At 40.7% G+C, this 14296-nt stretch overlaps 1 protein-coding gene across 4 annotated transcripts in view; it reads right to left on the bottom strand.

Annotated features, from left to right (window-relative positions):
* cpped1 (calcineurin-like phosphoesterase domain containing 1) overlaps positions 1 to 14296 on the bottom strand; it is a 71420-nt gene that overhangs the window by 7062 nt on the left and 50062 nt on the right. The window contains exons 4-8 of one of the 4 annotated variants that reach the window (XM_077625096.1): positions 13502 to 13580; positions 10678 to 10896; positions 6316 to 6488; positions 5822 to 5953; positions 5624 to 5750 (exon numbers count right to left, since the gene is read on the bottom strand). In XM_077625096.1, coding sequence (XP_077481222.1) covers positions 5624 to 5750; positions 5822 to 5953; positions 6316 to 6488; positions 10678 to 10831 — 586 coding nt within the window. In that variant the 5' untranslated portion in view covers positions 10832 to 10896; positions 13502 to 13580. Of the gene's footprint in view, positions 1 to 5623; positions 5751 to 5821; positions 5954 to 6315; positions 6489 to 10677; positions 10897 to 12792; positions 12972 to 13501; positions 13581 to 14296 lie in introns of those variants that run through there. The other 3 variants (XM_077625095.1, XM_077625094.1, XM_077625097.1) reach the window with 3 other exon arrangements.

Here is a 14296-nt window from a genome sequence, read left to right on the forward strand (position 1 = left end):
AAAATTTAAATCGCGGAGCTAATCTGTTTTTTTTTTACAGGAAAGGATTAGGGCGACTAAGAAAAAAAATAAAATGTGGTTTTAAAAGTCCAAATTTGGACTTTCTTACTGTCCAAGTCTGACTTCTTTAGTCTCAGAATGTTTCCATTTCTAGATATTTGATTCTATTAAATAATAAGAATGAAATAAGTCTGTTTTGGTTTTTTCCATAGGCCTTTTCCGTAGTTTTGCTATCCAAAAAGAACGCCATTACTTTCCAAATCCCGTTGTTGGGCAAAGTGACAGCCGCGTCTTTGGGCTCGCTATTTTATCGCGGAAAATCTCCCACTTTTGTTTAAAGCGCGAGGAAAGAACAGATACTCTGGGAGACGCCGCGGGGTAAAAAACAAAGGCATGATTCAAGCGCATCATTAAAACAACGGGGTTAAAGACTAAGCGGCGGCCTCTTATCAGTTCCCTGCCGGGTAATAAATGTGACTTCCCCGTTAAAAAATGGAAGACCCGGGAAGGAGACAAAGAAAGAGGAGCAGATACTTGCCAGAACAAGCCTTATCTTGGCCGCTAATTAGCTAATGTATGTAGCACTCCATTAGCCGTAAGCTAAATTCACAATCCTAATGATTTTCATTTCCCAGCCCTCATTTGTGACGGTTTTTTTTTGTCATATCTGTCCGCGTATCTGCGCCTAAACTAGACTGCAAATTTTTGTACCCAAGTTCAAGTCGCCTCATTTTGACCGATCCAATTACCGTATTTTTTGAACTATAAGGGCAATTTCTTATTTTATACTAAACCACAGGTGTCAAAGTGGTGGCCCCTGGGCCAAATCTGGCCCGCCGCATCATTTTGTGCGGCCCGGGAAAGTAAATCATGAGTGCCGACTTTCTGTTTTAGGATCAAATAAAAATGATGAGTATAGATGTATATTAAATTTCCTGATTTTCCCCCTTTTAAATCGATAATTGTCATCTTAATCATTTTTTCTGTGTTTTTAGTTTTAAAAAAAATTGGTAAAATCTAAAAATATATATCAAAAAAGCTAAAATAAACATTGTTTTAGATGTATAAAAAACTGAATATTCAGGCCCTTTAATCCAGTTCATTTAATCCACAAAATCTAAATATTATATCTAAAATGGTCCGGCCCACATGAAATCGAGTTGACGTTAACGCGGCCGCGAACCAACCCGAGTCTGACACCCCTGTCCTAAACCAAAAAACAAACATGTTAAAGTGGTCATCGTAAAATGAAGAACAAGCTAAATAGGTTTACATTTCAGTTTTTCACATAACTAGCATAAAAATTAGCGACATAATGAATAAAAATTAGCTTGTCCATGCTCACGGGCTCCAAATATTCTAGATGAGCGCTATAGAAAGAAGGAAGTGAACACTGCAGGAATGTAATTACAGTTCTCCGTCTAATTTATAGTGGGAGTCGAGGCTGAGAGTTCCACTGGGACGCCACTTTCCACCACATATTTCCAGTATTCCGAGAAAAATGGAGCAACTAAGACTGGGAAACCTTGAGCTTTCACTGAAATGCCGCCTAAAGTGCAGGGAAAAGTTTAGCCGAGACTTATTTCCACTGATTAGAGGTACGATAGCGGCGTAAAAGCGCCCTCGGGAATGATGGAAAAGGTCTTCTAAAGTCATTAAATCATTGTAGGAAGGAAACTATTGCGACTATGGTGTGACTTTAAAGTTACTTTTAATTGTCCCATCGCTTTATTGGCAGTCGGGAAAGAAAACACGAGAGCCGGGAAAGGAAGGAAAATTTCATATCAAGCAAATTATTGTCACATCCCACCCAAGCCACGGTAAGTGCCAGCGCAATTAAAAAAAAGGGATGGCGAGATGCTTAAGTAGCCCAATGGGGAGTCATAACGCGGAATTAGCGCGTGGTTAATATGAGCTGGAACGCAGACGACGGTCCCGTGGCGGAAATGCTCACTCCGACGAGGAAGACCAAGACTAATTGCTGTTGTGGCTTTTTCCCATGAACAGCTGTGGCGTGGAGAGACAAAAATATAGATAGTGGCGGACAAATCCATCAGGCGTGCACACATATTTACGCCTTCGCCAGCACAAAAGACGTGCACGTGTGACACCATTTTTTGGGGGGTGGGGGGCGGTTTCTTTAGTCACATCGCACTAGAAAAAAATTAACAATGAGATTATAATAAAAAACATACATTAGCAGTGCCATATATTTCTGTCTGCAGACTATTTACTTTTGTATTTGACTCTTGCAGATCATTAGATTGTGTAGAGGGCCAGCTAATGTTGCATAGAAGAAGGAACGGCAATCGGGTCTGGTCAACCGGGAAAGCTTTGCCACATTTACACTCGCACTTTTTTCATATTTTGGCTGGCCCTGCGACTATTGCGGTAATTGGATTGGATTGGATAACTTTATTCATCCCGTATTCGGGAAATTTAATTGTGACAGTAGCAAGAAAAGGCATAGTTATAAGTTAGACATACTTCGTTAATCACGGTTAATAGGTTCCACAAACTGCCCCAATAGGTGAATTTAGCGGCCTGTTGTTCTCCATTTTTACGATTGATACTTTAAGATATGCTTGTTCTTGGCTTCAGATAAAATTTAAAAAAAAAATGCCCCCCCAAAAATGCGACTTATACTCCAGTGTGACATATATTACCCTTTTTTAAAAATTATTTTCCCCTTTTTGTGTATTCTTTGGCTAGCGCGACTTATACTCAGGTGCAACCTAGTCTGAAAAATACGGTATGCATCATTTTAGATCGATGGCAAAAGAATACGTGGTGCTGAAAGTAAACATTATCATCCAAATTCTGACCATGCTGCAAATGTTATATAATGTCTAATAAGCACAAAACACAGAAAATTTGGTGCATTATGGTGTTATAGTAGTTTGTTGTCATTAGCAATTGTGAAGGTTAGCCATACACTCAATTTGAAGGTAATTTAAATAGAATTACAAGGTGTTCTTTGACGATTTGACTATGGGGATTGAGGCGCAGAATACTGTATCTTGTGGATCTGCCACAGGTATTCTCGACACCACCACTTAAACTATAGCGCAGGCTTGACTCGAATACGTAAGTGGCCAAATTGAAGAGTCGCTGCGATCATTTATCTTGAGAATTACGCGATTGGATTTGGCAGACGTGACAACAACAACAAAAACCCAATCAAATATTTCACTCGCACGCATGAACCGAGCCGTGGCGGTAAAGCAAACAAGCGGGGGGATGGATTCCGTATTCATAAAATGCCAAAACATCCATTTTTCATCGTCGCCACGCAGAATTCGGCAGGCGCATTTATTTACGTCGGGCGCTACGTGTCTGTGAATGGACGAGGACAGACGGGAGGAAGACGTATGGCGCCGTTTTGCCCGTCGGCAGAAGCCTACAACTCCATCCATATTGAGCCCTTTGTTCCGTATAGCCTACGGCTCACGCCCCGCATGCGGTACGTATACGTAGAACGGCCCCCGGGATGTAGTGTTTACGTCAAGTGTCAAACTCGGGTTGGTTCGTGGGCCGCATTAAGGTCATTTGAGCTTTTTTCTCAGTAATGGAAAATTTATTTTAATCATGTTTTTCATTTCAGAAGGAAAAAATATATATTTTTAAATGATGTTCAATATTAAACTGGAAAAAGGAAAATATTTATATATTTATTTTTAGATTTTACAAAATGCTTTTTGAACTAAAAACACAAAAGAAAAAATGTAATTAAAAATTGCAATGATTGATTTTAAAAAGGGGAAAATCAGGAAATGTAATGTACATCTATAATCATTTGAATTTGATCTTAAAACATTTTATAGATATAAAACTGTTTATTTGAACTTTTTTTTCTTAGTAAGGGAAAACATCTAATAGTCATTGGTTTTTCCTTTCAAATGGAAACATTTTTTTTTTAATTATATTCAATATTAAAGTGGAAAACCGAAAATATTTTTATATATTTATTTTTAGATTTTACAAAATGCTTTTTGACCTAAAAACACCAAAAGAAAAAAATGGATAAAAATTGCAATTATTGATTTAAAAAAGGGAAAATCAGGAAATATAATATACATCTATAATCTTTATTTGAATTTGATCCTAAAACAGAAAGTCGGCACTCATGATTGACTTTCTCGGGCCGCACAAAATGATGCGGCGGGCCAGATTTGGCCCCCGGGCCGCCACTTTGACACCTGTGGTTTACATTATATAGGCGACAAAGGATGGCCGGGTTTCGCTTGGATTTAGCATTTCAAAAGAGAAGTGCCCTTGGAATGGTTAACTAGTGTTTGTTTGAAGGAGGAATAATCCATAACGCCAGAGAGCTTGTCGCGGCAACGTGGTGAAAACGACGGGCAGACATAATGGATGAGTAATGGAATTAATACTCTCCCCGTGCAGTCAGTCACCTTGATGAATGATTGAGAAGGAGCGCGGGGCCGTTGAAGGGGGCCCGTCAATCCGTTGTGGAAAATTGCCACCGTGCTGTGACGAACAAGTGTGTGTTAGCGTGTGTGTGTCGGGTAAAGACTAGGTGTCCTTGTGAGTTGAAGACTCACTTTTACTCCAAGTCCGTAATAATGGATTTGCAGTAGGAATGACTTTTAGGAAGTCATGCATTATTTAAATCAATTGTGGCCGTCTTCTCTTACTTTGTGGGTGTGTGTGCGCGTATGTGTGTGTGTGAAATAATCCTCCCGTTCCCGTGTGTGTTTTTTTTCTCCGATGTAACAATCCTGGTTAAGGAATCTTAAGTAGGCTCCAGTTTAGATGTGCTGGCAATGAAGAGCACTGGCATTAAAACAAGATATTTTAAAGCACTTTACAGAGGACTGAAACCATCTTAAAGTATTATACTCTGCAGTACTGGATAATAGAGTGGTTTTACAATAAGATTTAGGTGCTGTTGGGGTTATTCGGGGATATTATTATATGTGCATTTTAAATCATTAATATGTATAGGAGCTTCATCTAATTTGGTACCGGGCAAAAGGACGCAGCCACTTCGAGGACATTTAATTGTTTTCAGGACTATTGAATCGGACAGGACACCACGTTCCAGGTCAAGGACTGTTGATCGGAGTTCGCGATGAAGATCTACGAAGGACTCTTAAATTGCTTTGACTTGGATTCCGGCAGATGGCGATAATCGAACCAACTTCTGAAAATACTCGCATATTGTTTAAAAATACTGTCGCTCGGTTTTTACCATATATGGAATTATTATGCTTATATGTGCAAATTCTTACGCAGTTGTTTTGATTTCCGACCTGATATGCAATTGTTGTGGCAGTTGTTTTTTGACCTTAATGGTGTTATTCGGTTATCTTATGCAATTGTTTGAATCAGATTACAGTTAGTGTTTTGACTATGCGCGACTAAATGGACAGAGGATGCTGTTTCTTCAGAATCATCTGTCAACGATGTCTCTGTTTTTATTAAAGTGTACCTATTAATAAACCTATCAGGTGCGAACTTAACCAAAGAATGGCGGACGGTAATTCCCAATGGTGTTTTTTTGCCGAGTGGTGGGGGTCTTAAAATGGCATCAAATCATTTTTCCCTTTGCCAATTTGAAATTATTTTGCACCGCTGGTAAAAGTTAAGCTAGACATACCTGCTTCCTTAAATCGGTGGATCAATTTTTGCCTGACTTCCCTCTGTAGGTTAAAGTAGTCGTCTTCTTCGTCAGGTTTGGAGATGTACAGAGGAATGTGCTGGAACACCACGACGTGTTTGGGTTTCTGGACGAGGACAAAAGACACATAGGATGATTCTGGGAAATGTCCTTGGTCCTGGACCAGGGAGTATTTACCAAAGAGGACGAGGACGATACTTTGCTCAGCTGCGTGTCCAGCCAGCTTTCCTGAGCTTCCCTCAATTGGGGACAGGCTGACGAATCGAAGTAGAGCTGGGAGTTTAGAACCAGGAAAAGAACTCCGCCAACCTGCAGGCAAAAAGAAAAATGGCAAAAATTCTTCATGAGGAACCCTCGCTCATTAATTCTCTTAAATGACAGTACCTCGAGAAATAAATTCCCCGACACGCATGGCAAACGAGTCCCAACTTTCAAAGCATTTTGTTTGCACAAATGTTAGCCGAATTCCAAACGCTAGCGTCTCCACTTCAATCTAAGGTTTACGTATTGATTGCTTCATTTTTTTTAAATATTTTACTCACTCATGCGACATTCATTAGATTTTCCTCTTTTACTAGAAGTGGCCATTTTTGGAGATTTTTCAATTCTATGTCCTTTAGAATTGCGTAACGGTGACGTAGAATTAAAAGAGGTATAAAATAGGAGCTTACCCAGAAGCTGAAATAGTCATCTCCCCATGCACGGCAGTACTGCTCCACGGTTGCGGGCGTTGGGGTGTTTCCGAGGTCATGATTGCCACTGACAAACACCAGTGGGATAGAAGGGTCGGTGTCCTTTAAGACCATTTTTAGGTCTCGCTCCTGATCCTCTCGGAAAGGGGTGCCTGCAAAAAAAAAAAAGTCAATTGCGATCAATTCGTAACAAGACAAAAACCTGGCAATATTGTAAAAAAAAACTTTTTTCAAAAAATGATGCATGCTGCTGATGTTATCTTAGTGCAGGGGTAGGGAACCTATGGCTCGGGAGCCATTTGTGGCTCTTTTGATGGGTGTATATGGCTCTCCGCTAAACTGTGTGATAAAATATGGGAACCGCTGGTGAAAGACCACCTATGTCCCGAACGCAGCGGCCTTTGAATCATAATTTTTCTTCATTATACTCTTCTGCATGCATCCTCTCATTGATACCCATTGATTAGCAAGAGTGAAAAAATATTCTTAAAATAATTCAGAGACTTTTTTTTACTTTCAAAGTGGTGAAATGATTAATAAATGCACACATATTCATGTATTTTTACTTTTAAATTCTGAGTATGGCTCTCAAGGAATAATGTTTGAAAATATGAATTGTTTATGGCTCTCTTCGTCAAAAAGGTTCCCGACCCGTCTTAGTGGAAAAGAATAAAAATTCAAGTTTCCAATGAAGTATATTATGTATAGCAGATGGTCTGTAATGGGATTTCCTAGCTGAGACTGTGGAATACGATCCTTCCAAAGGTTCGCGAGGGTGCTGGAGCCGATCCCAGCTGACTTTGAGCACCGAACGGCGGACACCCTGAATGGGCGGCCAACCAATCGCAGGGCACGAGGAGATAAAGAACAACCTATCGTAGCTAGGGTTAGGCTATTTACAGTGTTTAACCAGCTAGCTTAGCATACATGATTCTGGAAAGAAAAGCAGAGTACCCAAAGAAAATCCACACAAGCCCAGGTAAAAGATGCAAACTCCACACAGTGAGGACCCCCCTGGGATTGAACCCTCGACCCCACTCGGCTGCCCGTGACTCTACTTCTTCGAAGAAAGAATCGACAGAGTGCAAATATTATCCGGAGGCGATAGCTGCGTGTTCTCTTGGCCGGGCTTTGCGGATTTATCATTCCGCCCGGTGTGATGGGATCTGGCGATCTGGCCGGCGCTGGAATTGAAGCGGAGCACGGCGGAGCAGAGGCTAGGCTGTCACGCTAATGAAGCTGGAATGGGAGATAGGCGGCTAGGCGGCGCTTGTCATTTGAAATGCTGAGGCCAGTGTTGCACCTGCTAATGCTGTAATAACCCCGCGCTTACGCACATTTGGGATGGATGTCAAACGGGGCCATTCAGCATATTCCCTGGCTAGCCGCCGTCAGCATAAGGCGTATTCGCTTGACATGGGCAAATGTCTTTAATTATGGAAAGTACATATCTCATTTCCACATACGGCACAATCCACTCTTACTCGTACTCGGCTTACCTTGACGAGTTCAATTCCTTTCCATTGCGGGGGTGTCAAACTCTGGTGGGCGGGCCCAATTTGGGCCAATTAGATTTCACGTGGGCCAAAAAATTGACGGACGCTCGCTCATCCGACCCTCGCGGACAAAATAGATTGGACGTCTAGCGCCGTCCCTGGGACTGACGGATGAGCATTGGTTGCCATTTTAAGTGAAATGGTACCTCTATTGTTGATTATTTTGCCTAAATTGTCATTTTATGGTGCTTACAGGTCAGTTTCTGTGAACTTTGGATGATTTTCTTTCAATTTTGGGGGAATGTCCAGGCCGCTTGCTTTTCATTGGTTGCTTTCTGTTGATTTGGGGGCATTTTCAGGTGACTTCTGGTTGGTTTTGGGGCAATTGAAGGTTGCTTGTTAAAGTCTTTGACACCGGCAAATTGAGCAAAGGGTGTTAGTACACTCACTCAATCACAAAATTCGGGTAAAAAAGATAAAAGTACATTATGAACAGGCTACAAATAACAATGGCTGGCGATATGGTAACCCCTAGATCACAGGTGTCATAGTGGCGGCCCGGGGGCCATATCTGGCCCGCCGCATCATTTTGTGTGGCCCGGGAAAGTCAATCATGAGTGCCGACTTTCTGTTTTAGGATCAAATTCAAATGAAGAGTATAGATGTATATTACATTTCATGATTTTCCCCTTTTTAAATCGATAATTGCTATTTTTTTAATCCATATTTTCTTTGTTTTTAGTTCAAAAATCATTTTGTAATATCTAATAATATTTAAAAAAGGCTAAAATAAACATTGTTTTAAATCTATAAAAAACGGAATATTCAAGCCCTTTAATCCAGTTCATTTAATCCATTTATAAAAAAAAATCTAAATATTATACCTAAAATGGTCACATGCAATCGAGTTGACATTAAAGCGGCCCGCAAACCAACCCGAGTCTGACACCCTTGCCCTAGATTGAGGTTCGTGCGGCAAACAGGTGGACACAATATCAAAGCCTTAAATGCATCCTGAGCTGTGGATAGCATGACGTTTTCGAAGCAAAGTCCTCGTGTACGTTTTGGCAATGGGTGTCAAATTGATGCCAGAAGTGGGAAGGAGCTGGATCAAACTTGTGTGATATCAGCACTAATGCAAAAGGCTTCCCTGGAATGTGAGGATGAAGAAGGAAGGATCTGCGCCTCCAGGTCAAGCTTTTGATCTACAAGTCCATCAACATTCCCGTCTTCAACCCTTGGCGCTTTGAAGGCAGAAAAAGACGACAAGAAAGAAAAAAAAATCAAGCGGTCAAAGGGAGTTCCCTTCACAATTCAGGATTTCCGATCACGTGATCAAATTGGCGGACGTCCATGCCGATGGCCTAGATCAAGGGGGTTAAACTCGGGTTGGTTCGTGGGCCGCATTAACGTCAACTTGATTTCATGTGGGTTGGACCATTTTAGATATAATATTTAGATATTGAAAAAAAAAATGGATTAAAGAATTGGCTCAAAAGCTGTAAATAGTCAGTTTTAGATCTAAAACAACGTTTCTTTGAGCTTCCGTGTCTTTTTAAAAATTATGTTCAATATCAAAGTGGAAAACAGACAATATTTTTAGATATTTATTTTTAGATTTTACAAAATATTGAACTAAAAACTGAAAAAATGGATTAAAAAATGGCACTTATTGATTTAAAAAGGGCAAAATCAGGAAATATAATATAAATGTATAGTCTTCATTTGAATTCGATCCTAAAACAGAAAGTCGGCACTCATCATTTTCTTTCTCGGGCCACACGACGTGATGTGACGGGCCAGATTTGGCCCCCGGGCCACCACTTAAACACCTGTGTCCTAGATATTGCAAAGGGCAAAACATGTTCTTTTTTTGTTGCTGTTGTTTTTTTCCCATTGGCAAGCAAAGCAAAAAAAAGAAAAAAGAAAAGTACAGCTAAGCTGCTGTGATCAGGAGCTGCAATCTTGTTCAGACTAGAAACTAAAGATTGCAAAGAATAGCCAGGAGGGCTGCGCTTTTTCATAGATAAATATCAGCGGCTGTCATGAGGGAAGATGTTGTTTACAGACTGGCGGGGAAACCAAACGGAGCAGACTCCAAACCTTCCTTCCTGGCCTGGAAACATCGCCCAAGCATCTCAAAGACCCAAAACAAATCAATTCATTTGACCGGGGCCAGATAGCCACGCCATACATCCGCTTGGAATAGAATTCGCCAGCCCCGGAGCCATCGACGGCGAAACCAGTCCGAGCCATTTTGGCTCAGGCGACCATTTGTTGGAAATGATCATTAAAGAGTAAATATAGCGCAGTCCTGATATCCGTGACATCGTTTTAGTGCCCAATCGTAAGTCGGTCTCCTAGTTATTAGGATCGCTAATATGCATGCTAGGCTAATTGTATGCTAAATTGCCCCTAGCCACGATTAGCTCTCCTATGTCTCCGCGTGCCCTGCAATTGGCTGGCCACCCATTCAGGGTGTCTGTAGTTAGTTGGGATAAGCTCCAGCACCCTTGAGGCAGTTCAGAAAATGAATGCAAAACAACAATACTATTTGTCTTATATGCAATTTCAGTGCATTTTTTTTTGCATCAAGACATCTGTAAGCCATTGTTTACAGTTTAAAACGATATTAGAAGGTATGAGAATTCTGGATTGAAGTCTATCTGGAGAGAAAAAAAGGACGCAAGTCTGAATTTTTGATTTCATAGACTGGCCGGCGCAGCTTGCCCAACTTAATGAACGTTAATAAGTGTATAAACTGAGGTATTTTTGGTTAGCTATCAACGATTGTGTCTTTTTTTTTTTAAGATGATGAAGAAGAGTGAAAAGGCATTTGCGTTACCTGGCATGGCGTGAACCAGGTCACCGCAGAGCACCATAAACCTGGGGCGGGGACGCAAACGGTTGGTGGCCTCCACGGCTCGCTTGGTCAGCTCGACTTCCTCGGCCCATTCGTCGCCGCCGCCGTCGCAGTCGCCTTCTCGCCAGGCTTTCATCAGGCCAAGCTGGGGGTCTGCGGCTTGGATGAAGTAGAAGGGTCCCGTCCATTCGCGTTCCAAATCTGCACAAGAAAAATAAAAATAAAATTAACCTCAAAATTGGGGGCAAAATATTTCATCCTAAAACAGGTTTAACTCCTCCTACTTGCACAAATTAGGACTCTTTAGGACACTGAAGTTTTTTTCAAAATAATAATAATTGGGGGAATGACCAAAATAGTCACATGACCAATGTTCCCTCTAAGCAATTGCGCACTACTCATCTTCTCTGCGCACAGCAAATCATATGGAGCGCACAAAATAAAATGCCATTTTTATTTTATTTTTTGCTGTGAGGCCGACGCGCGAACCACTCATCCGCCGGGCCACCCATTCATAGATATTAATCATTACATTTTATTATTACTAAATCATTTATGTGTAGTAGACATACACCTGCTTATGGCAGGTGTGATACTGGTGTGTGCCCATAACGAGCAATGATGATGTTGCTCACACTGGTACTCAGTGTGCTCAGGGAGGTTGTCTTTCTGCCCAGACAAACAAAAAAATAGAGGGAACATTGCATATGACCCCCCCAAAAAAGTGTCCATTTTTGGACAGCTGTCAAGTGATCATATTTAGGTATTCATGGCATTCTATTAAAAGTCATATTTGTGTAAGTGGCTGCATATGACTGTCACATATAGCTTTTAGAGTCAACTCACACGCTTACTGCCAAAAAAAAAAAAGAAAACGATTAACAAAAAGCTCCTTGTGGAAGAGCGAGGTGAGTACTTTGCATAATCCATGTATGACATAACGGGACGGCCCAAAAATGGAAATCACTCTCAATATTAATTGAAAAGAGCAGATTGTCAGCGCTTTCCATAAAAAGAAGGGAAGCAGACGCCGATGTTAATAAAGCAATGGGATTTGACAACATTTAAAGCCGATATGGGCCTCCCTCCATTTCTCTTTAAATAGCAGCATATGCATATGACACCAAAAAAAGCATATGGCAAAACATTTGAGCTCTACATTTGAGTACGCTTGCTGCGCTGCATCGGGGATCTCCAATTAATCCGCCAAGCTTTTTCTTGCTCCGGGCGCAATTTATAGAACAATGGCTGTCTCTCTAGTCACTTACAGGAATATATATGTCTTTTCAAAGACAAAGAGGAAGATTAAAACATGCAGACATAGACGACAAGACCGCGGAGAAAGGAGAACGTAATACTCTCTGGACGTAGACTCTATACATCTTCAAACGCAAATCAAACAATCTTCCAAGTGGCAGGAATTGAATTTATTTTCACTTCAGATTAAAACACAATGTTTGCAACGACGCTGTACTGGGAAAGTCAATGGAATAGTTTGCGTGTCTTTTCGTTGTTGTTTTTCATGTTTCAATTCATTTTTTCTATTTCATTTGGAGGATTTGAATTCAAGCCATTTCAATTTTATATATTTTTTCTTAATTGTTTTGGTCTTTCTGTCGTTTAGGATATTTTACATTTAAGTTTCAACAAGTTTGAACTGAGGATTTTGTATTCCTCGTATTCTTGTTAACGTTCAATGGATATTCGAGTATTAACAAACAACGAATAACATAATAACAATTCACGTTCAATGGAAATTCGAGTATTAACAAATAACATAATAACAACAATATTAAACGAGACGGAACACATTGCAGGAACTTTTAAGGAAAACAATTACGCCAGCTGTACTTTTGTTTATCAATTAAATGCGTCGAATGGAGGAAGGAATAAAGCATACTTAATAACAAAACAACATGTAAGAAAAGAGCATTTTAACCTGACACGGAGGTGAAGTTAATTCAACGAAAAACACAAGTTACGAAAGTGCGTTTTTAGCAAACTATGGACTTTAACTTAATGGCTCGGACGCTAATGGTTAGCTTACAAGTTTCGTAATCGGCGCCATAACAACACACCGCTCGTGAGCGCGACTACCTTCGCTCAGTCCACCGAATGTCCGATTTTGAGCCCTCAGAAAGATATCCTGCGTCTCAGCCATGGAATTCACAAAGTGTAGTAGTTTATTCTAAAGTCGTGTTAGGTTTCGTGACAGCGTTGCGGCTTCTGCGGGAGCTAATCGGGGTGATTATCGATGATCTATTACAATGCCTGTCTGTCCGTTTCCCGCTGCAGCCGACGGTGCGGCGTTCAAAAGATACAATTTGTATCGGACTTTTGGGAAACTTTTCGATTGTTATCTTTGGGCATTACTTTAAGATTTGTGCAAACAAAATGATTTCTGTGTATGTAGTCAGTCGTGACTGATAAGGGCACTCTAAAAAGAGTGGTACTATTTTTAATTCCAAATAGATGAGATTTTTGTGGTTCCTGTGGTTAGGAAGAGAATTCGGCTTTTTTAATCTGCACTAAAAATTGTAACCATTTTTTTAAACATGACTGGTAAAACATTTACGTCGTTTGTAAATAAGGAGAATTTAAGTGGGATTTTGGCATTCATAGACGTTCAATTCATTCAAACTGGGTAAACTGGAGGAAAATTCTCAAGTTCCAGCGCCACTGAATTGGTCGTCTAGCGCCGTCAATGGCGGACACTGAGTCAAAATAGCCAGTGTTGTAATGCAAAATTGCTCAAAGAGTGACATCTTAAAATGATATATGGATTGACGACGGGAGCACACGATACCTTATTACAGGGGTAGGGAACCTGTGGCTCGGGAGCCATATGTGGCTCTTTCCATGGGTGCATATGGCTCTCCGCTAACCTGTGATATAAAATATGGAAATCACTGGTGATATAGCTGAGTCCTAAACCCACTAATAGGAATGTCACGTCACGTTGACACTACCTCTACCACCACTTTAATCATAATTTTGTTTGATGATATCATTGATACTGATTTATTACCAACAGCATAACAATGTTGTCAAAATAATTCAGAGACTTTTTGAACTTTAAAAGTGGTGAAATGACAAAAAAAACATCACATATTTTCATGTATTTTTACCTTTCAATTCCGTAAATGGCTCTCAAGAAATAACATTAGAAAATATGAATTGTTTATGGCTCTCTCTGTCAAAAAGGTTCCCGACCCCTGCCTTATTAGAATACAAAGTATCGTGATGAATCACCATAAGTGACCATTTCTACTTTAAAAAGCACATCCATAGTTGAAACTCACTTCAGTCAAACATCGAGACAACTGGAATTTGGTCCATTTTCAGCACCACGGACAGGGCTATCCCCAAATTGCAAGGTAGAGAGACGGTATATCCAATTTCTATTCTGCTCATTTTGTCAAGGATTGCCTGGGGGGCCTCAGGCTGGGGGAACGAGTGGGAACACGTCCAGATGGACTGTCAGTCATGGGGCTAACACCAGGCGACGTGCATCTATTTTCAAAACCTGCTTGTTGTTGAGACTATCCCGGCTGACCGACTGAGTGAGTGAGTGACTGAGAGCTCGGGTCCAATTGGGCTG

This window comes from Stigmatopora argus, chromosome 18 (genome assembly GCF_051989625.1).
Source record: "Stigmatopora argus isolate UIUO_Sarg chromosome 18, RoL_Sarg_1.0, whole genome shotgun sequence".
NCBI lineage: Eukaryota > Metazoa > Chordata > Actinopteri > Syngnathiformes > Syngnathidae > Stigmatopora > Stigmatopora argus.